This window comes from Thunnus albacares, chromosome 21 (assembly GCF_914725855.1).
Source record: "Thunnus albacares chromosome 21, fThuAlb1.1, whole genome shotgun sequence".
Classification (NCBI taxonomy): domain Eukaryota; kingdom Metazoa; phylum Chordata; class Actinopteri; order Scombriformes; family Scombridae; genus Thunnus; species Thunnus albacares.
This window is the reverse complement of record NC_058126.1, coordinates 23,003,236-23,027,236: the sequence shown is the minus strand read 5'-3', so window position 1 is coordinate 23,027,236 and position 24,001 is coordinate 23,003,236. Positions and strand designations below refer to the sequence as shown.

General features: G+C 40.3%; 1 protein-coding gene across 7 annotated transcripts in view; it reads left to right on the top strand.

The window, feature by feature from the left end:
- slc12a7b (solute carrier family 12 member 7b) overlaps positions 1-24,001 on the top strand; it is a 62,793-nt gene extending 38,792 nt beyond the window's left edge. For 4 of the 7 annotated variants that reach the window (XM_044339043.1, XM_044339041.1, XM_044339047.1 and 1 more), the window contains 23 exons: positions 1,616-1,762; positions 5,866-5,920; positions 6,347-6,477; positions 6,618-6,859; positions 7,012-7,223; positions 8,666-8,833; positions 9,001-9,099; positions 9,439-9,496; positions 9,817-9,991; positions 10,081-10,199; positions 10,377-10,475; positions 10,926-11,045; positions 11,554-11,658; positions 12,601-12,769; positions 13,400-13,595; positions 13,864-14,033; positions 14,398-14,529; positions 14,763-14,870; positions 15,235-15,351; positions 18,204-18,379; positions 19,199-19,213; positions 20,587-20,720; positions 20,864-24,001. In XM_044339043.1, coding sequence (XP_044194978.1) covers positions 1,616-1,762; positions 5,866-5,920; positions 6,347-6,477; positions 6,618-6,859; positions 7,012-7,223; positions 8,666-8,833; positions 9,001-9,099; positions 9,439-9,496; positions 9,817-9,991; positions 10,081-10,199; positions 10,377-10,475; positions 10,926-11,045; positions 11,554-11,658; positions 12,601-12,769; positions 13,400-13,595; positions 13,864-14,033; positions 14,398-14,529; positions 14,763-14,870; positions 15,235-15,351; positions 18,204-18,379; positions 19,199-19,213; positions 20,587-20,720; positions 20,864-20,955 — 3,039 coding nt within the window. In that variant the 3' untranslated portion in view covers positions 20,956-24,001. The remainder of the gene's footprint in view (positions 1-1,615; positions 1,763-5,865; positions 5,921-6,346; positions 6,478-6,617; positions 6,860-7,011; positions 7,224-8,665; positions 8,834-9,000; positions 9,100-9,438; positions 9,497-9,816; positions 9,992-10,080; positions 10,200-10,376; positions 10,476-10,925; positions 11,046-11,553; positions 11,659-12,600; positions 12,770-13,399; positions 13,596-13,863; positions 14,034-14,397; positions 14,530-14,762; positions 14,871-15,234; positions 15,352-18,203; positions 18,380-19,198; positions 19,214-20,586; positions 20,721-20,863) is intronic. The other 3 variants (XM_044339045.1, XM_044339042.1, XM_044339046.1) reach the window with 3 other exon arrangements.

Here is a 24,001-nt window from a genome sequence, read left to right as displayed (position 1 = left end):
ACAGTTAGGTACTGTACAGTTGCATATTAACAGTTGTTCTTTTAAACCTGTTGAACTATCGTTACATAACAGGACTGATGTAGCCCTGCTGTTTGTTTTGTCCTCAAATCTCTCTGAGGGTCTGCACATATCCTACCTCACCTCATCCAGGGACTCAGCAGTGTCTAGGAGAATAATGTTTGTAAGCTTCCAAGGCATCGATCTTAATTTAAAGGCTGTCTTGTGTATAGACCACAGCATTTTTTTGCTCTACAGACCTGTATGACCTGTGACCCTGTTGCCCAGGTCATAGGACAGAGGTTAAAGTCTTACATGGATGAAATAAGAACTCAAATATAATGCTGGAACTCCAGCAGCTACCCTCTCCTACTTATGAGTCAGCACAAGCCTTTTTGTTGCCGTCATCCCTCCGTCCATTTGAGCTGTTTCTTCCTTAGGATCCTTCAATGCTCATGTTTGGGTTCTCTTAGAGAATAAAAATTAGAAGTAGCCACAGTACAGCCATGCGGCACATAAATGCTTTTGTAACCACAGCTCCAGTCCCATGCCAGTTGCCCCATCCTGTCCCCTGCATGGAAATAGGCCCCGGGCACCTCCCATTGGCTTGCAGGAACATCTTGGTAAAGAATTGAGTGGAGGAAGCTGACACCCTTGTCGCCCCTCTTTGTTCGGATCACTGGGACTAGTAACGCACATTGGAAGATAAATGGCTAAAAAGGTAGCTGCTTGTCAGTTCGAGGTGATGGACGCAATATTTAGGTTTTTTTTTTTTTTGTCAGAATAGTTTTTTCTTGTTGCTTTTTTACACACTGTTGCGAAACTATAGCGTCTTGCAGCGAATTCTGTCTGTTGGGGTGGAAGCATTTTCTTCAACGTTTTCAAGTTTTGTTACTGCGTGGTATATAGTGGTGTGTATGTATGTGTGTATATAAATGATGCCTGTGTCACTGAGATGTAAGCCTTGAATTCCTTTCAAAAGTCAGCTAATTTTTTATCAACCATCCATGCTTTGAAAAAGATTTTGTGTAGTCCTCACATTGCTAACAGTGGCAGCTCTTGCTTGGCAAATGCTACTCTATTGGAGAAATGGTCTGAAAAAGATTTTTGTGGGTGAAACCACTACTAGTAAGTCATTATTAAGTGGAGGAAAATGATCTGCTGCATCACTGAATCAAAGATGAAGATACTATATGTTAAGATCAGATGCAGTGTTGATGCAAGTTATTAACTGAGTTGTGTTTAGTGATGTTTTGACCTTAAATCCTACTGTAGCACTTGTAATTTATTAATGTAACTGTATAAGCACGTTTTGACCTCTGAAAAAAGCTTTTGGTTTCATGATTTTATAGGAATAGTTTTGACTGAATTGACTCCTACCATACCTTTATGTCCCCTCCCTTTGCCTTCTCCTATAGTTTAAATCTGCCCTTTATTTTTTGTTGCTCATAGTTCATCGCTGTACGCTAATTCTTACCATGTGTTCCCCTTTCTGTCCATAATCACCCCTCAAGCAAACACACACACACACACACACACACACACACACATTTTAACCTCTCATCTGCTCTGTCTTTTTCTCTCCCCCTCCACCTATTCACCCTACCCCCATATATAGAGCCCTCAGATGGGGACCTTCATGGGTGTCTACCTCCCCTGCCTCCAGAATATTCTGGGGGTCATCCTGTTTCTTCGCCTTACCTGGATCGTTGGCACCGCCGGCATCTTGGAGTCCCTGGCTATTGTCGGCTTGTGCTGCTCTTGTGTGAGTACTCAACCCTACACTACCCCACTTACTATTTCAAATGAAAAGCATGTTTATGCTTGTTAAATTACAGAAAAGTACAAACTGAAAGGAGCTGCTGACTTGGATATTATTTGTCCTTTTATCAAGGGACTTAGAGTTGAAGTCATTAAAGCAATGATGTGCAAGATTATGTAAGATTGAACATAATGTACATATCCAGCCCTTTTATGTGTTATGAATACATTAGCACATGAGAGTGAATACATGTGGTGTGTGTGTGCGTGTGTGTGTGCATGCTTGAGTGGTTTGATGACACTGGGGGCTGATGCTGCTACAACTTTTAATGTTGGCTTAACAGCAGTACTGAATGACCAACAAGTTGACTCGGTGGCCACTGATCTTTCCTATATTTAGCCACAGTGACTCTCCATTTCCCATACAGAATCAGCATCTAATGGTACCTGGCAGCTTGACGTGTAATCCCTCCATCTGCAAAGTGTCAGAAACATAGCGACATGCACACCCACACAGTGGCTATATTTGCCAATCCCACAGCAGACAATGGATTACTTCAGCTTAATCAGGGAAAGTACAAACAAAAACCTCATGTACAATCTCAGCAGAATGCTTTTTGCCTCATAATGGAACGCTCTAATGGCCTAACATGATCAGTTGTACTTACAATGACCAAGAGTGGTAAAGTGACCACATGTCATGCAAAGTCAAGAAACAAACTACAAATTCATTGTTATTCCCTTGTAACTGAAAGAAGCAAGCAAAGCCATGAACATTTATTTATATTTTAAATTCTTGGAATTTCTCAATTTTATATACGTACTGAGAATGATCAGAGGACAAAAAATGATGTCTGTAATGCTATGAATTAATGTCAGATTTTAATAGTTATACTATGTTTTGCTAGAAAGGTGAGAACTCCATTTCATATATTACAATCTAGCTTAAGTGCGTTTGGAGGGTTTACCCGCCACTGCATCACTGCTGTTACGTAATAAGAGAGACCAGCTTAGTCAAACAGATTAATGTTCATTTTCACTGGTTAGACTACATCTGACTTTGCACTGATGGTTCCACATCAGGCCACCTGCCCATAGGTCACATTTTGTGTGTGCTAGTCAAACCTACCCCTGCAAATATCTAAAAATAACCTGAAGGGAATTCAGTTGACTTCAGTTTAGAACAGCTGGGATTTACTCTGTTCATGAAAACGGTTAAAACGGTTTATGATAATAGTTTTCTTTTCTTTTATGATTTATTACTCATGATACAATTATTTTCCTTCTTTCGCTCTTTATAAAATTGAAAGCTGTTGCAAAAAGTTTTTTCTGTTTTATTGCAACCTGCAGAACTACAGATGGAAAGACACAGATTTGTTTTTTAAGATGAAAACAAAGAGGCTCAGTCAGTCAGAATGACCCAAATGAAACTAGGTCTCACGCGAACTTATTGAGAATACAAGTACACAAGCACACAACATGCAAAGACTTTGAAACACTCATACACACACACACACACACACACATACGCACACTTATAAACACATGCATTCGGTGAGTCACTCACTCTTTCATTAGCCCCATACACAGCACAGCATGCAGAATATTTTCCATCATGTCATGATTTGTCTGTTCTTTGGGCTGTGTGTTTGCTCTGTGCATTGTGTTTATAGGTCACTGCAGCACCTGGTTTTCTACAATGCATCCACATCAGTGCTATATTCACTGTGTAACACACACATAAGACATGCTTTAAATTACTAGGGGTAGGGATCAGATTATTTGTTTTTGATTCTTGAGGTCATGATTTAATTTAAAATTGATTTAAATAGGATTTTAGTTTTAAAAGCTGCATTATTTTTAGTGATACAATTTTATTTAAAAAAAACAACACTTTACTTTATCACCCCCACAATAGAGTGTGAATATTTAATATATTCATGTAATTTATATTGATATTTTGTTGGAAATGTCAAGCAATCTGAATTTGAACCAGTGAAATGAAAATACTGTGTTAATTGTTCATTTATCTCTTGTCATGTGCCAAATATACGTCAAAAAAATCAGTATCAGAGTATTTTTACATCAAAATCCAATCAAAGTATTTTCTCTTCCTGTAAAGCTATTTTAAATGTTTGATGACTCATCCTGCACTCAGGAGCATTTACAAAAGTTCATCCAATCAAATGGGACTTTGAGGGAGTAGATAGCTACACCGGTCGTATTAAAATAAATGTTGTGTTTTTGATGATGTTATACTGTCAGTGATGTATTGGTTAGTGATGTATCAGCCCAATACAGTTAATGCAGATCTGCAGCAAATGTTTAATCTTGTTGTTCCTGACTGGACCTCTGGCTCTGGTTGGGCAGGTGGCTATATTGTAACAAATAGGTCCTCATGACTTTTTGGAATTGTGAGGTTCATATGTGAGGACATGCCTTTACTACTTTCCTTTGCCGTAAATTCATTAGTGGTGAAGACCAAGCTAGTGCGTAGCTGTTTAGCGTTTCATTGGAAGTGAGGGGTAAAATTGTCAGCTAATTGGCTTTACTCCAGCTTGTCACTTTAAACCGGACGCCAAGCAGAGAGCAGAAGGTTTATCTTGGTCAACTTGGCCCTGTTCAAACCTGGCATTAACATGCGTCTTGAGTGATCCAATCACAAGTAGACAGCTCTAAGTGCGTCAGTTCATACCTGGCATTAGAATGTGTCTCCACAGGCGTCTCGAGTGACCACTTGTGATCGGATCTCACTTCCCCGCTCTATATGCAAAAACACATATATTATTTCTGTTTGCAAAGACGTGTTGGTTTTTCGTTTGTTTGTTTGTTTTTGTACTGACTCTTCAGCCCAAATTGAAATCATTTGGGGCTTACTCGGGAGAGACTCAGCAGCCAACGCTTCTCCATTATCTGTTTAGGGACGGCTGAGATTGTCACTGAATGAGAATAGATGGTTCATCTTAAAGGTCAGTCCACCTTAAGGTGGGAGTCAGCGGGTGAGTGATGGTGAGACCTTAAGGTGGACCAGCTATTCTCATTTAGTGACAACCTCAGCCTCAGACAGAGAAACGTTGGCTGCTGAGTCTCTACTGCATTTTGCTCAGCCCCCCCCACACACCCTCCCGAATGAGTATGTACTTCCACTTATGCAGATGTCAGTTGAGTAGGCGGTCCTTCAGTGTCTTTCACACAGCTAAAAGAATGTGGCCACATGTGGCCCAGACCACCTCCGAATGTGGTCTGAGTGATGGGATCTCAATGCATCCTCAGTGCGTCTTGGTTGCATTCACACCTGTACTTAGAACTGTCCACTTGTGATTGGATCATCCAAGAAGCATTTTAATGCCAGGTATGAACAGGGCCTAGAGAGTCAAGGACTCTCCCTTCCTGTTCCTATTCTGCTCCTCCCTCTCTTCCTCCTCTTCTTTCATTTGTCCTCTATCTCCTCACCTTCATGCTTTCACCTCTCCCTTTTTTCTGTTGCCCTTCAAGTTTTAACTTTCATGTCTGTCTCTGTTGTTTTCTTTGTGCTTCTTATCTTGTGTCCTCTGCCCTTCACCCTGCTCTGTCCTTCCTTTCATCTAAAAGCTGTTAGGTAACTGGCTGATGTAAATATCCTCAGTCACAATGACTGATTTCACGGATAAGCTCCTATCCATTACCAATCCAAAAGATTTAGAGCATAAGCCCATAAGAAGTATTTTAAAAGGCTAAATGCTAGATTAATCCCTCCAAGGATCCTATCATTGGGAAATTTTACAGAGTTATAGAATGGTTATGTAGGCATGAAAAAAAGTATTGTCAGTGTCAAGGAGGTTTCCATTGTTTACTTGGTTTTTAATGGTTATAACTACAACACAAATTTCATTATTACAGTACAGAAATCCACAATGTGATAATTGGTGTCATCCAAAAAATACAACATTAAAAACTTCTAGTAAATATGGGTGTTTTGGCAAATATAGAAATAACTCACATTTCACAGAAAGTGAGGAACCCTTCTATCTGTGTTTGATAGCTATCCATGATAGAGATATGAGCTATGCTGTCTGCTTAAGTTGTTTAGCTGTGATGGTTTTGTTCCTTACTGTCCTCTCTCCACAGACCATGCTGACAGCCATATCCATGAGTGCAATCGCTACTAATGGAGTTGTGCCAGGTAAGACGCTTTGGTGCTCAGACATAGACATAAACTTTAACAAGGGATGTATTATTACCAGTAATGGAAAAGAAATTATGAAGAGACGAGATGTTGTTTTTCTTTAGTTTTACATTTTTCTTATGATGATAACATGAAATAATCCAACTTCATTGGCTGAAGTTACTATTTGTTTGGTTGATGAATGAAATAAATTTCCCAGCTATACATCTTTATATCACATAGAAACACCTTTTCCTTCCTTCCTCCATATTATTTGTCTGAGAATTTCAGGCATGTATAATATTGTAGGCTCCATGGATTGACCAAAACAACAAGAGTTTTTTTCTTGTTGAGTATATTCATGAATGTATTCCAAAATCCATTAGTTACAAGTTAGTTTCCTTTTTGTAATAAAGCTCAGTCACGCTGTGTTTTGCTCGCCAGCTGGAGGCTCCTACTACATGATTTCCAGATCTCTCGGTCCAGAGTTTGGTGGAGCGGTCGGTCTTTGTTTCTACCTGGGCACAACCTTCGCTGGTTCCATGTACATCCTGGGTACTATAGAGATTCTACTGGTGAGGGAACACTATTCCTATATAATGGTTGTTTTCCTGTAATTATGTGAACACTTTATCAAGGTGAAGCAATAAAACTTGAAATTTTTAAAGAGATCAAATTTAAATAATATGTGTTGTCTTTCCTTTTCCCCATTCAGACCTACATAGTGCCTAAGATAGCCATCTTTGTGGCAGAGAGAAAAGAGGATGAGGTGGATGCCTTGCTGAATAACATGCGTGTTTATGGGACAGGCTGCCTTGCACTGATGTCCTTGGTCGTCTTTGTAGGGGTCAAATACGTCAACAAGCTAGCTCTAGTTTTCCTGGCCTGTGTCATTCTTTCCATCCTCGCCATCTATGCTGGAGTCATCAAGACCATCTTTGAGCCACCTGACTTTCCGTGAGTCCAGTGCACAATAACCTCCAGTTTCTGAAACCATAAAACTCACATTTTAGTTAAGTGGAATAGCAGTTGCAACTCAACATAAAGTAATTAGTGTGTCATTTTAAGATGCCTAACTCTCTCTCTCTCTCCTCTCCTGTTCTGGATAGTGTTTGTTTGCTGGGGAATCGCACTCTGCAGAACCACAACTTTGACAAGTGTTCTAAGTTTGAGGTGATAGGCAACTTGACTGTCACTACCAAGCTGTGGCAGCTGTTCTGTGATGGACCCGACCTAAATGCCACCTGCAACGAATATTTTGTCAACAACAATGTGACTGAGGTGCAGGGCATCCCTGGACTGACCAGCGGAGTTATTTCAGGTTGGAACACAGTGTTTCCTCTGGACGTTTTAGTAGCAGTGTGCAAATCTGATGGAATCAAAAAAGCCTCCCCCAACTTATTTCCTGTTTCATATACAGTTTTGCGACCTTTCCCGTCCCTAATGCACAGCACACTTGTATACTTGTCAAAATGATCCAGAATTTGTTTTTGTTTGACTTAACCTCACCCACTCAGCATACTGAACCTGCCAAAATGCACTTTGAAATTGCCACAAAACATAAATGCAGAGGCAAAGTTTGTTAAATACCAACTTCTCAAAGGGAATTTACACAGTCATGAACTGCAGTGTTTTATTGAATACTGTACAAACTCAGAACATTCCTCGTGTTATGCAACTGCTGGCCATGACAAACTAGAACTTCAGTGCCAGTGCATATTTCTTGTTAAGCAACTGGGGCAAGAGTGTGCAGGTGCTGAGGGATTTCATATGTTTTATACTCCTTTTTTTTTCTTTTTTCTTTCTCTTCTTTCCTTCCTCGCCAGTCCCCCTCAAATAACTTCACCTTGACCATATCATTATCTTCTTTCTTTGAAATATTTTTCCCCTCTTTTTTAAGTCTCTGGAACTCTGCTCTTAGTAGTGAAAACATCAGCTGTAATCCGTTTTCCTCTCTGTTCCATCTTTCCTACATTTATATACCAGTGTTTACTTAGCACCAGCCATTCATCTGCAGGATCACTTTGCTCCAATGCTATGGACACAAGGATTATGATGGTGACTTGAGAGTAATCTGCTGCAGTTACAAAATGTTTGACTTACAAAAGTGATTTACTTTGATTTTATATAGTGTTTAACTCATGTTGGTTTTGACCTCAAATCATTTATAGGTTTATAGAAATATTATACAATACAGGTATCCTTTGCTACAGGATTAGTGCTGTGTTAGCTTTTTCTTCTCTCCATTTCTCTCTATTTTACACCCAGTGAGTGGGTGTAGCAGTTAGTTTTTACCATTCTGTTTCACTGCATCAAGGAAAAAAACAGGCACAAACATGTCATTGACTGCCAACAGTTAGTATTTCCAAATCCATAGTCAAATTCTCCTCTGCAGCAAATTTGTTAAGTCCTGTCTCATGTCTAAATGGTAATGTATTCTTCATTAACCCAGTTCCATGAAAATGAATGGACCCCTTCAAGCCTTAACAGCCAGTGACTACGCATTAAGGGAGGTTGTTGCAATGCTCTTGTGAACATACCAAGAGGCAGCAAACCACTTATTTATCTCTTTCTGTGGGTTTGTCTGACAGCATCTTCAATACAGTATATGTAGCTTTGATCCCTTCATCTATCAGTCTTTCTAAAGACAGCATGTGATTGATTGAATTACATACTGCTTAACAAGCTGCTTTGTACAGTGCATGGCCTTTGTTGCTTTGAGTTAAGAATTACTCTGCTTCTGTCTCTCTGATCTTCTTGTAGAAAATATGTGGTCAGAATATGGCCCTCTGGGTATGCTGGTGGAAAACAAGAAGTTGCCGTCTGTTGCTGGAGGTGACCCCGCCCGGGATATCTACCTGCCCTATGTAATGAACGATATCACCAGCTTCTTCACACTACTGGTCGGCATCTACTTTCCCTCTGTCACTGGTGAGATTATGATACAAGCAACACACTCACATGCACACTATAAGGTCTTCTTTTGTGTTCTTGTGAGTAGTTTTTAACCGCCATTATGGTTAAAAATTACCCAGCATAGAGCTTTGTTTCATTTCTAAAGATTTCATGTTTGATTTTCTGTTGTGACATCTCATCAGGTATCATGGCTGGTTCAAACCGGTCAGGTGACTTGCGAGATGCCCAGAAGTCCATCCCCATTGGGACCATCCTGGCTATTGCTACCACCTCCATCATCTGTATCCTTAAACCTTTCTCTGTGATTATGATTTAGTCACATGACTAGAACTGTTGATCTAAAAATGTTCCTACAGGTTGATCAACTAGGCCTTCTAGTGCTGACTTTAGAACAACTAATGTTGCCAGATATCACTTCAAGGTCATCTTTGTGTTGCCAGAGTTGTCAGGTTTATAGGTCATTGGCAAGAGTTCTTGGTTTTGGAGCCTTGGAAGAAGAATTAGAGCATGGGAAAGGCCCAGTACAACAAAGCTGGTTTGTTATGTCTAAAGCTTTACAGCAACATGAAAAAAGACTTTGTCTACAGATTCATTTTATTCTCCTGAACAGTTCTTCCCAGACGTCACCTGTGTGGTGCTATTCGGTGGCTGCATCGAGGGCATTTTGCTTCGAGACAAGTAAGAGTTTTACACAGAGCAAATACTCTAATATGTTGTTCACATGTAGCACAAAATATGCCGAATGGAAATGTTTTTATAAGAGGAACTGCAAAAAAAAACAGTGCAGCTTTTGTATCATTTGGGTTTTGGCCTTCATGTTCCCTCTTTTCTCTTTTAGTATCATCCCTTGAGGGTAGATGGATAAAACTCTTCACTGCCCTCATCACAAGAAGCTCAGATTCAGTGTTTTTTTTTTCAGATTTGGTCCTGTGTTCATGTGATGTGAATGAACCAGTTATTATTTATAGTCCAATTATATGATTGTTTTTGCTTTCCAGGTTTGGTGACTCTGTGAAAGGGAACCTTGTTATTGGCACACTGTCTTGGCCCTCACCTTGGGTTATTGTGATTGGCTCTTTCTTTTCCTGCTGCGGAGCCGGGCTACAAAGTTTGACAGGGGCCCCACGGCTGCTGCAGGCCATCGCACGAGATGGCATCGTACCGTTCTTACAGGTTAGACACACACTCACCACAAATACAGTCAAAGCAGTCTTCATCCTCATGTGCTGATCTTCAATTTCACACTTGACTGTGTGTGTTAGGTGTTTGGTCATGGGAAAGCTAATGGAGAACCTACCTGGGCTCTACTGCTGACTGCTGGGATCTGTGAGATCGGCATCCTCATCGCTTCCCTGGACGCTGTGGCTCCTATCCTCTCCATGTCTGTATCTGTTTGCATAGTAATATTACATGCTTTCCCTCCATAAAAAGAGATGAGCAGATAAAGCCTTTGATCCCTCAAGTATTTGACTTCTTAAAACCACATACAGTGGGTCATAAAGTGGGGATTTAGGTAAGATGATAAGTATTTTTATGCCTTATTGTCTTCCTCTCTCAGGTTTTTCCTCATGTGCTACCTGTTTGTCAACCTGGCCTGTGCAGTTCAGACCCTGCTGCGAACGCCCAACTGGAGACCACGCTTCAAATACTACCACTGGTGGGTGATGGATGATTAGTCCAAAGTTCACCTGAAGGTCTTGAAACAATGCAGTTTGTCAGGCTTATTTAACCTATCAGAGATAATTCTGTTGAGATGACTGATGCTTTCCTTATAAGATTTTAGGACACATGCCAAGAATCATATATACATCATACATAGACAAAACACCTTCACAACCACAAGCACACCTGTTTAGTCTGGTTTATGTGATAATGACCTTTTACTGAGATTAATTCCACAACAAAGGCTGAGGACAATACAGGACAGCACTATTGTTAGCAGTGGATTTCATAATTTGACTTCAGTTCTAAGCCTCTCTGCTGTCCATTCTGAACTTGTTTCATTTCATCAAAGCATTTCCATGAATGTGCAGAACACCTGAAACACCTGCTCTGTAAATGTATGTAGTCAATGAACTGGAGTTGTAAAGTGTGTTTTCTCCTACAGGGCTCTGTCCTTCCTGGGGATGAGCTTGTGTCTCGCCCTCATGTTCATCTCGTCCTGGTATTATGCTATTGTGGCCATAGCCATCGCTGGCTGCATCTACAAATACATTGAATACCGAGGGTAGGAATGACTTTGTATGGGAATGGGGGGGAGGGATGGGCTGGCTGATATGTTATTATATTTTTGTACATCGTTGCATTATTCAGCTCAAGGTTTGTTAAGTTCAAAAACTTATAAAAACAAACCAATAAAATTAATGTTGAAAAAAAAGGAATGAGTTCATGTATACAGTAAATCTTCAACGAGGAAAAATCCAAATATGCAGAAAGTGAGAAAAAAATGGATTGAAAAGGAAAATTGAATGAAAGGGGAATAAAGGGAAATGTATAAATAACTAAAATATTTGCATTTGATCTGGTATCTTGAAATTTAATACAATACCTGAAAAATGTAAACTCATGAAAGCCAAGAAAAACAGTTTTAAACCACACCAAACAGTTGGGGTGTGAAAACAGAGCAAAGCATTAAAAATCCATCCACTACCATTGTTTTTATCATTCTGTGTGTTCTCTTTTATTTTCCCCTTTTGCTGTTCAATTTATTTTCATTCACACATATGTGTCACCAGGGCAGAGAAGGAGTGGGGCGATGGCATCCGCGGCCTGTCTCTTAATGCGGCCCGCTATGCTCTCATTCGCCTTGAGGAGGCTCCACCACACACCAAGAACTGGAGGTACAGTATGGTCTGTGTGTGTCTGTGTGTGTCTGTGTGTGTGTGTGTGTGTGTGTGTGTGTGTGTGTGTGTGTGTGTGTGTGTGTGTGTGTGTGTGTGTGTGTGTGTGTGTGTGTGTGTGTGTACACATTTTTCTATCTTTATTGGGACCATTTCTGGTATAAACACTGACCTTATTGGGACCAATAGTCCTCATTGGGACCAAAGCTTGGTCCTAATGCGGCAAAACATCATTTCTGAGGTCCTGGTTAAGGCTAGGGGTAAGGTGTTAATTGAGGTTAGGTTAAGGTTAGGGGTAGGCATGAATTGGTTATGGTTAGGGTTATGGTTATGGTTATGGTTAGGGTTAGGCTGCACAAAATGAATAGAGTCAATGCAATGTCCTAACAAGGATAGCTGTGCAAATTTGTGTGTGTCATATGGATGTGGTTAGGGTTGACACAGCGCCACCTGTCACTGTCGGGGTGGACACAAGAGAGACAAGAATAGACACAGCGAGTGAATTTGATTAATCTCATTGTCCTCTACCTAATCTGACGGAAAGGGTTGATAAGCCTTCATACAGCACAGAGGCCTGCTCTGGCTGACCTTGCAAACTGCCTGTCCAAAAACCAAACCACCAGTCCAGCTTCAGTCACTTCCTTGGCATGCCCAGTCATGAAGCTCTTTTCTGCTGTTTCTAATTTTACAGACATTAAACTCCACTTTAGGTTTCACTGCATAGTTGAGTGAGAAACAATAATACTGAAATAATGACACCACATATAATTTTCAGTAATGATGTGTGACAGTACATTTGTTTTGATTTGAAAACATAATAACCTTATCACATTGTCCTTGAATCTGGTGAGATGTAAGGATCCACAAACCTCTCATGTTCCTCCCCACCCTGCAAAGCAATGAAATATGACTTTCCTCTCTATTTTCTCTTGATGTATACAGGCCTCAGTTGTTGGTGCTTCTGAACCTGGACTCAGATCAAGTGGTCAAACACCCTCGTCTGCTGTCGTTCACCACTCAACTGAAGGCGGGGAAAGGCCTGACTATAGTGGGGAATGTGTTAGAGGGAACCTATCTCACCAAAGAGGCAGAGGCAAAGAGTGCTGAGCAGGTATAGTGGACACACACTGGAAGCAAACACAAGCACATCCACATATAAAATGTCATGTATGATGATTTTGCCCACAACTCTTTCTCCTCATATGAGATTCTGTTCTACCAAAACTGTGGTTTATTTTCTGTCTATTCTTAGCTCCAAAATAAACTAAATCATTTGTGTCTTTTTGAGCATTGCTTAAAGCAAGTCTGATCTGTCAACCAGGATACATAGAGTTCAGACAAGCATTCTACGCCCACACTGCAGATGAACTCTGCCATCTATTGGCAAATTAGAGTAAAGCATTTGATACTTCTGTGCAGCCTGATTTGACTGTGTCCTCAAAAGCATTTTAATCAGTGGAATAGTTTTTCTACAAAAGCAATCATGTGTTGAGCTGAATTCCAGATTACACAGACTGCTGATTTCATGGGCATTGTTTAGACCCATCATTATGAACTGTCCTGGATGGATACTAATGAGAGTACTGTATGTTGACGGATGAACATAATTATACAGTGGGTCACTGAGTAGTCGGTTTCTCTCTTTTTTTCTTAATCAGAACAGTTCTGAAAGGCCAATAATGTGTCACTTTTCTTCACTGCTTCCTTCATTGCTCATTTTAAATATCCTGTTTCTCTCCAGAACATCAAGGCTGCCATGTCAGCAGAGCGTACCAAGGGTTTCTGCCATGTCGTAGTGTCTTCCAACCTCAGAGATGGCTTCTCCCATCTCATCCAGTCTGCGGGGCTGGGAGGCATGAAGCATAACAGCGTCCTAATGGCCTGGCCTGGAAACTGGAAGCAGTCCAATGACCCACAGTCATGGAAGAATTTCATAGGTACAGAGCAAGAGACAAGTCAAAATAAATGGCAGTGCATATGCTGGTACAGAAATACAAAATCAGAAGAAAATTGCAGAGTTAAAAGAAGCTACATCAGAATTGATTTAAAACTGCAAAGGAAGTCATAATAATACATCTTATTTTGCATATTTGCATATCTGCTTATAAAACCCTTCCATTGAGGTGGCAATAACATAGTATCTCCTAGAGAACACACAACAGGCCATGTCTCTAACAGACCCTCTCTCTCCCTCTGTCGATCCAGAGACAATACGGGAGACCACAGCTGCCCATCAGGCTTTGCTTGTGGCCAAGAATGTGGACAGTTTCCCTACAAACCAGGACCGCCTCGGAGAGGGCACTATCGACGTGTGGTGGGTGGTTCACGACGGTGGTATGCTGATGCTGCTGCCCTTCCTGCTGCGACAACACAAGGTTGGTTGGTTGGTTTGTTGGTTGGTTGGTTGGTTGGTGTGTATGTGGTGGGGCGTGTTTATCTAATGCACACATGTGGAGCCACAGGACCGATGGAACAAACTTAACGATGATTAACTAGTAATCATATATATGGCAGTATGTTAAGTCTCCATCTGTTTCTTAGTGAGATGATGTCACATTTTAAAAAACTTGCATCTCATTATATCCTTATCCCTCTCATGCTCACGTCTATCCTGCTGTCCTCTTTCCCATAGATGTTCTTCTTTTTATCTCTTCCTCTCCGTTTGGTCCTGCTCCTACTCACAGATCCATCCATCTACCCATTTAACAGTTACATAATAACTGTCTTTCCCTCCTCCAGGTGTGGAGGAAATGTAAGATGCGCATCTTCACCGTGGCCCAGATGGATGACAACAGCATCCAAATGAAGAAAGATCTCCAGATGTTCCTTTACCACCTGCGACTGGATGCAGAAGTAGAAGTAGTGGAGATGGTGAGACTCTACATTAGAATCAGGCTGACAGTCCTCTAAAGCAATGGTTTGTCATGATTCAGCAACATAATTAGAGAGTCACATTAAAGCTGTGGAACCTTCTCACTTTAAATATGTTCTAACCATCAAATGAAACCTGTCAAAACGTGTCATAAATCAGATTAAAGGTTCTATGAAGTTCCTTGTAGTTTAGAACTCTACTGATTCAGATGTTTTCGTCCTCTCCTGTGCAGCATGATAATGACATCTCAGCCTTCACCTATGAGAAGACGCTGATGATGGAGCAGAGGTCTCAGATGCTGAAACAGATGCAACTCTCCAGGACCGAGAGGGAGAGAGAGGTAAAGTACACTTGATCCACCTGAACACAATCCCGCACTCACAGCCCCTTTGTTGTATTACTATTTCAATTCAACACAAGTTAATGCTGTACTTTTATGATTCTGTCTTTGATTAGCTCATAAACATCTTTGGAAAGACAGTGTTTATTGTTACAGGTGTTGTAACAATTAACGCTGTTGTTTGCATTAAAAGTAGCTTTAATATCATACAGATCAGATCATACAGTGTATAAAACAAACTTTTGAGGTTGTTTCCATAAATAATAGTCATGAAGCAACTGGCCAACCGTTAAGCTAAATGACAACTGGCCCCTTTCCCTGTTCATCTGCCGCCGCCTTTCTGGGCCACGACCACACCACTCAGATTCAGAGTATCACTGACGAATCACGTAGCTCAATCCGGAGGAAGAACCAGGGCGCTGCCCAGACCTCGAACCTCAGCCGGCAATCCTCTCAGACGGAGGACACTCAGGAGGATGAGGTAGTCGATTTTGTCAACCCACTGTCCCTCATTGTTAGACACACAGGCCCGTCTTCACAAAGCTGGATCTTTGGCTACAGTTCTCACTTGTTATTGAATTGTTTTGATGACTTAATTTAAGATCTGGACTCAGAAATTCTGATTTCACTCCCAGTCGTACTAGATGTTAAAAATAGATGTGCAAGTTGTCTGTTGTACAGATCCCTTTATTCTTTAGTGTGGGCATCAGTCTATGATGCATACACAGAAAAATCAATACATTAGATGGGAAGGAAGGATGTAGGAGTAACACTGGTATGGATTAAACTAAGTGGTGTCATAGCAGATGCATTGTCAATCTGAATATGGACACTGTTATTAGATCAAACAAAGAGACAGTATGAGTGAGAAGTGTAATATATCCAGAGACTAGAATGCTCATCAACAATCAGTTTTGTTTTTATGATCATGTAGGATCATGTTGTTGTTCCTATGCTCTTGTTTACTTAAAATGATGATTTTTTATCAGTGGTTCTCACCAACGTCCCTCAAGTATTTATCTGAATAATGAAAACATAATCATTCATTTGAATTATGACCAAGCTTTATTGGTGTGTTGGCACCACCTTTTCTTGACAAGTCTTTTCTGTTGAAGTTAGGTACTCTATGACATGAATACTCTTCAAACAAATGTCCAAAACATGCCTTTAGTGTTCTGTGACAGTGTTCAGCTAAAGTCAGTGTGGAACCACAAGGTAAATAGAGGATAATCCATTATACCAGCTCACTGTGTGCTTTTCTTTAGCATTAGCACAAGGCTGACTTACCATGTTTGTACTGTACAACACAGTGGTCAGTCAGGGGTTGACCATGTTATGTCAGAGCTTACACTGCTCGGGAGCAGCTCCTGCTAGCCAAATCCAGTTGGTCTACTGTAGAATGCACCAGAGTAAAGCTCAGAGTATAATCATTGCCAAACAGGCCAGCAAGACTAGCTGGTTCAAGATTATAGATCACATCCATCTTGTGCATCTGACATTAAAACCAAGTCCAGATTGGTTCAACAGTACTGCTACTTACTGTATAGTCATGGAGAGCTGCTTTGTGAATACCAGCCTGTCATACCCTGATACTGCAGCCTGACCTCCCATTACTTACATCCCACCTCATCCACACTCCCCCAAAAACATCTGAGGTGAAAGAGTGGACAGTATTGTCTCAAACTGAAAACTATGAGTAACTCTTGCACAGTATTAGCGTCCTCACAACTTTTCAAATGTTCCGGCATGTTTGTGCGCTGCTCTAAGAACGACTGCTGTATAGAAAATAAACTCTTGATTCAGGTGAAGTTTTCTCTCTGTTTTCAGTCCATCCAAGGATTTTTTTTTCCTGCTATGTAATGCACATGACAGCCTCACAGGGCCACTATTCTGGCTATAAACATTAGAAATGATTTTCAAGTGTACTTTTTTTAACCCAGGATTAGTTTATCATCCTCATACTGACAATACTGTCCTCATCTTTATTTCATTTCATCTTAACCATAGTTACCATATCCCCCACTTACATGCACTTATAATTATTGTGCATACAAATAGTCACAGCTAGTAGTCAACAAGCACAACAGGTAGAGAAATATCTTTCAGAAACTGTGCTAGCACGAAACAAGCATAATAAATAATGTGCATGTTATTCAGCCTGTAGTCACCTATATACACTATGTGTATGTAGTAACAGTGGCAGATGTTCTACAATAAAACCAGTTAACATCTACCCTGTTACTTAGATAATTCAATATTTTTATCAGGAAGCCATAAATATGCTATATTATTAGCCTGTTGACTTATGAGCAAAGCTGTTTTTCTTCCTTCATTATGAAAATACTTCATACATTAATCAAATTTGAACTGGTACCAATGAACACAGAGCCCATTGTCCTTATCTTTATGATGACAAATGATAATAAACACATAACTTATCCTTTGTGTTTGACTGATAATGTAACTGTGGACGTTGAACTCTGTAGCACAAACACAGAGACAGAAGTGAAATCAACTGTTATCAAATGTGATGAAGTCAAATAATATTTTGTTCTGATAAGATTATATTATTCCTACTCTGCTGTGCTGTGCCGTGTTATTCCTGCACTTTCCCTGCTTTATAGACTGGTATACCTGCTTCTCATTGGTTTCAGTAACATATTTTGTTTGCTTCAAACAGCACGTGTTATAAACTTTTGTAGCTCTGTATCCATTTTGAACTTTCAGTTGAGATCCTACCCTGACAGTCTGGTTCATTTCACCTTTGCCATTGTGTTCTATTTTGTGTTTCAAACCTCCAGCCTGCTCAGACAAACATTATCTTGTGATGCTCCATATTGTATCATTGTCCATGTGTGATGTTATGATTGTTGTGGTTGTTGAACAGGTTTGTATCACTCTTATTATACTGTAGCATTGTTTGACCTGAAAACTTGTAGCAGGAAAGTTGTTTTCCCTCTTTCCTCTGTCCTGTCTTTTAATTGTCCCTGTTATTTGTTATCAGTTGGAATTGTCATGTTTGCTCTCTCACCAGCCAACGGCCATTTCATCTCTGTCTTCAATTCCATACACACTTTCTACTTTTCCCATTATGTCTTTCTGTTTCTCCTCATGTATCACTCTCCTTTGTCTCTCTTGAATTATCTTAGACTGATATCTCATCTTGTCATCCTCATTCCTGAACATCTCTTCCTCATTTCTTTCTTCCCTCTGTTCAACCCTGAGTTTTTTTTTCATCTATTTTATCCCTTAAAACATCTCCTAGTTGGTCCTCTTACCCTGCACCGACCCCGTATGGATTTTCTCACTGGTCTCTCTCCCCCTCGTCTCCAGGCCCAGCTGATCCACGACAGAAACACAGCGTCTCACGCCACAATAAACGACAAGGCAGAAACTGGACCTGAGCGGGTTCACATGACCTGGACCAAGGACAAGCTTTTCACGGAGCGTAACCGCAACCGTGAGGGCAACGCCAACGTGGCTGTACGAGACCTGTTTAACATGAAACCGTAAGTTTACTCAACTCTGAAAAACCACCAAATCAACACCTGTACATTTATAGCTAATGTAGGAAGGGTTAGATATAGTATGACGAATTAGAGAAATGTCAGTGATTGTGTCTATATGCAGCTGATAGGTTAGTGAAAACATGATGTAACTGTTTGTACCCTGTGAGAGACGTTTGCACCATTTTGAATAGCTTTTATTCAAACATCAGCAGAATGAGAAGAGTTATTTGTTAATAGAGACCAAACTTCAGGATGGTGCCAAAGCCTCAGTGCAGGAGGACAACATGTGTAGTTGTAGCAGCAGTAGTAGTGAGTCTGACAGGGTTAAATGGGACAACAGTCTGCATGGTGTGTGCATTCAGGCTGCATTTGGTGTGTGTGCGCGCATGTGTGTACACTTTCAGCCATTTCAGTATTAATGCATGGCTAGACCACGCAGACCACATGCACACCCTTTTTTTTTTTGCTGTTTAGACTAACACCTCCTCATCCCATACTGTCTATACTATCAGTGTGTAAAGTTTAACAGGTGTGTCCCATGAAGATGTAGTGCAGGTATATCGGAGTATTGAGTTTGTGATTCAGATCAGTTACTCAGAGTCTCACAGGACAGGAAGAAAAGCTTCACCATACACATCAAACAGCTCCGTGTCACATGGCCGTCGCTCTCCGGGGGGTTTTATTTGTGTCACTTTAAGGTGTCGTGATGAGCCGTTTGGGACAGTTGGAAATATTTTGTGTGGTGGAGAGAGCTGGAGTACCTGGTGTAGAAGCATCTAAGCCTGTTTCTGTTGTTCTGTCCCATTTTCCTCCTTCTAGAGAGTGGGAGAGTCTGTAAGTTGCATTCTCTTTGCCTTAGGCTGTATGTGTGTACTGCTGTGGTGACTGTAGCTTCGTTCAGTGTCCTCCAGCTCATGTGCTCGCGCATGTATGTTTGTGTGTTTGTTTGCTCATATTAATGTGCATGGATGTCCTGTTCTAGCATCATACAGTATGTCGGTGGATTAACCTCCACTGATTTAATTTGCATGGAATATGTATGACATTGTTTGTATCCCTGAGCAAATTTGTGCTTTCCATTCATCCTTTAACAAAGTGATTAATACATTCAAAAATGGATTTGACACTAAAATTTGGCCATAACATCAAATATGTTTATCTTATTAAGTAGAGTGGAAAGCACAATTGTTGTTTTACTTGCCTTAATGTAATTTGGCTTTTGGCAGTTTCTGCTTCATCGCCTTGTGATTTAACGTTAGAAAAGTAATTAAAAAAGAGGCAACATTTTAAGAAACAGCAGATAGAAAATGCCACACAGTGATGACCATTAATTAACAGGATCAGTTTGATAGACTACAGCATGTATAATTGGCTACAAGAAACTAAACAATAATACAATGACGTCATGTTTGAAGTGTGATACTGCATGTCTCTTTTTGTCTTAAAATGATGCCTCTTTATTTGGAAACGCTTCAGACCCCTAACCCTGCTTTGTCTTCTCATTTGTGTTTGAGGCTAACATACAGTATGCTAACTTGTTGATAAAATGTCACTGATATATGTGTTGTACTGATGGTGTAGTAGTGATCTTATAATTCATAAGCAAGTTAGAAAAACTTCCTGTTGCTTTCTGTTACATTAGGTTTTTTCAGTGTACTGTATAATAATACTTGATAATACTTTTTCATAGAAGACATTTTGAAATGTCACAGTAGCACAGGTGTAAATAATAAATGAAGAATGGTTAAATTCCATTCAGCTGCTTCAGTGTCAGGGTCCTGGTATTGTGCATGCTGGCTCACTATCACACTGGCATGTCTTACTGGGACACTTGAATAGAACAGCGTGTTATTGTGTTATTGTTAATGTGATTAGTAACACCTGTGCTTTTCCTGCTTCGACAAGTCAAATGGTCTGCTGTGAAAAAAGGTTTGTTGTTTGAGAAAAGGCATAAAGCTAAAAGATTATCATAATCACAATCTCTATAGACCTTCAGTACACTGAGAGAAAATGTCTAAATTGCACAGTGCAAATCTAGTTTTACATTTGATGAAGTTATAAAAGCAACAGTAGGTGAAAGAACCACCTACTGTAATATCATGACTCTTCCCCCTCTTATCACTACTGCACTGTTAGGTTTAGTTTAGTGTGTACTTCATATGTTTTTAGTGTGGTTCTCTCTCACTGTGAGCTTCTTGTCAAACTAGGAACCAGTCTAACGTTCGTCGGATGCACACAGCTATCAAGCTGAATGAGGTGGTTGTCAACAAGTCGCAGGGCGCTCACCTGGTGCTGCTCAACATGCCCGGACCACCGAGGAACAGAGGAGGAGATGAAAACTGTATCCTCAGTGTGCACCATTCCGATTCTCATGTGCAGTGTAATGAATCCTCGCTGTGATAGGTGGGAGGGATGTCATGTGTTACTGTGATGCTCTCTCTTTCTGTCCGTGTATGTTTTGTACCTTGACTGCCCTTTTCTCAGATATGGAGTTCCTGGAGGTTCTCCTCGAGGGTCTGAACCGGGTGCTGCTGGTCCGAGGCGGTGGCCGTGAAGTCATCACCATCTACTCTTAAAAAAAAACAAACTCTCACGCCCCACCCTGCACACACGGGCTATTGCCATGGATACCAGTCACCGGGCATTTTCGGGGGAAGAAGCCTAATTGTCTTTTTTATGGAGGGCGGGGACTGTTGGAAGGCGGGGCCACTTGTGATTGACAGATGGTGTGGGGGACCTCAGGAAGAGGGAGACAGTTAAATCTGGCTCAGTGAGCGAGAGAGAGAGAGAGAGAGCGAGCACAGTGTGCGTCCATGCTGGGCCACAGTACCCCTGCAAACAGAAGATAGAGCATAGAGACACTTTATATTTTTCATTTAACTCTGAAAACGTTGTTATGTTACATTTTCATATTCTTTTCCTCTTGTGTTGATGTTGTCAAGTTGTCGACACTCACTGTGTAAAGATAAGCAGAGAAGTGAATGTGTGTTGATATGAACCTCGTAGTCTTTCATGTTGTCTGGTGTGGTACTCTACTCTGGGAGGCGCAAAGACGTTTGCTGGACCTGAGAACAACACGCACAGAGTTACTGAACGGATTTGAACTGAGAGTAGAAAATCACCTTTTTTTAAAACTCTACTGCAGAAAGTCACTCATAACAACATATCTTTTTATTACAATACAGTTTAGTGATCTGTATGGTCGGCATCACCGGTTTAGCTTAAATGTTTTCATTTTAAGTAACTTGTTTTCAGTCTGAACTGCACAAGGGGCGTACAGTGTGTTTTAGAAGCTGTTAAAACATCCCGGTGAGGTCGCTGAGATCTCCCTTGAAGCAGCGTGTGTGGTTGTATTGTTGTTGTTGTTGCTCTGTGGTTGTTTGCCTTGTCAATGATTTAGTGGAGGACTGGCTGGGAGGTTGTTGAACGTGCACCAGATGTTGGATCACCTTCTGTTAGGCGGGTGGGAGCCTTTCAGATACTGGAATCTGATACTTGATAATCAGTCAATATTTCCCACGTTCAATGAATGCTGTTGTTTATTAGGGAAAATAGCCATAGTTCATATTCTAGGACCCTTTGTGAGCTTTATATGAAATGCACATGTAAACATATTTATGGTGTCTGAAGTAGTGCTCAGTTGACTGTAGATTTTTTTTAAATCAATGGGCTGTTTGACAGCGCACACTAGGTTCATACATTTGTAGATTGGCTAGTTGGTTTGCATATTGAATCTATAATTTGCCTTCAGAACTGTTGGCATTTGAAAAGGTGAACTTTTTAAAACAAAAGCAAAAAATTGACTCATGAATTTGGAATTTCTTTGATGTGGTTTCATCCCATATCGTTGTGGTTACAGCACTGTTGACTTTGCACTACAGATCTCTCAGCACTTCAGTCACTGTGTACTCGCTCTCGGTTCTATCGTAGCACAGTGACACTTTGTGCGGGTCAATACGTTTTGCGTAAAGAGTGTGCTCCGTTTAGAAGCCCATGAGATCATGAATAAAAGACAGCAAAATCCCATACTATATTTAATATGTTTCAATGTTGTTTTTATAATATTTTACCAAACAAAATGATTTAGCTTTGAGTCCCAGACTGAGTAGGTGAATTGTTATGAACATGTGTAGGAGAAAAAGTGCCAAAATGACTACAAAAGAAACTGTGGAAGTATTATTAATGCAAAATATAGCACATTATTGTTACACTGACAATCTTTAATCTTTGGAAACCCTAAAAACAAAAGGCACAAGGATTTTTTTAATGCTAAAACTCCTCATCCCTGCCAGAATCCTTTTTGTTTTTTTAAACTCTGAATATAAGTAAATAGAGGAAATGCAGCTATTAGTGCAATTTCCAGGGCATTTCAGACCATTTAACACAGGCTAAATGCTACAAGTAAAGAATGACTTTCGAGTCAGAGCAAAGAAGGAAAAAACATTCAACCATTCCTCACGTGTACCTCCACAGTTTCTTTTTAAAAACTAGCTGTGCAGTATTTTGTAAAGCAGTAAGTTGTGTTTTCCTGCAGCTCTCTGCAGGGAAATGTGAACTTTGTGAGTCTGATTGTCAGTTATGCAACATCTGTGTTTTGTTGTGTTTCGTTCAGTTGTTGATGTATGCTTGTGTAATGATATAGTCATGGTCTCTGTAGTGTTTGTTACATTATTATTGATCTTCTGTTACTTTAAGTGTTAATTTTCAGTCTGATTTTGAAGGAAGGAGGCAGAGAGAGGCAGTATGTGTGAAGACGGCAGCAGTTGTCCGATTTTTTTTTTTTTTTTTTTTTTAGTTTCTGTTTTGTTCCAACCCACCAGAAAGGCAACATGCACAACACACAGGACTGAAGAGCCCTCATGATACACCCTGGACTGAGTATTATGAAACCTTAGTGAAGCAACCAGGGTACAAATGAATAGTTTTAAATAATTGTCACTTGATAAATGAAGTTCAAACTATTTCAGTTTTTCTTGTTCAGTGTTATATTTTTAGCCACCACAGATAAAAACATGGCACAGAATAAATAAAGGTAAAATTGTCTAGTTTTAAGAAGTTTAAAACATTGAAAGTTGTAAATTATTAAAGACATTTCTGTTTGTTTTTAATTTGGTTACTGAGCTGAATAGCAGTAGCAGTGCATAAAAGAAAAGACCTTGAACAAAAGATGCTAAATAAAAATGTTTCTGGAGATAAATAGGATATAAGCAATGTGTGTTTCACAGCTGTGTTGTTTGAGGTGACTGGAGAATGTTATCTACCTCAAGGTGTCACTGAGGCTTGGCTGAAGAAATAAAAACTCGTTCAATCACATCTCTTTTTCAGAACTGATGTTACATGTGGAAAACTGGAAGGAAAAAAAAAGCCTCTGCTATGCGAGAGGACCAGCAGAATAGTGTGTGTGTGTGAGTGTGTGTGTGTGAGTTTTCATGGTATGTCATTGTGCGTACCATTGAGAGGTGAAGCTGTTTGTGTTTCTGCTGTTGTCCGGCTCAGCTGGCAGGCCTCACAGGCTGTAACAGGAAGTCACTTGTGGGAGCACATTTAGAGGAAGGTAGCCCTGTAAATTGTATTTGTGCCTCTCTGAGTAATTATTAAAAGTGCTGAAACAATAAACAAAAA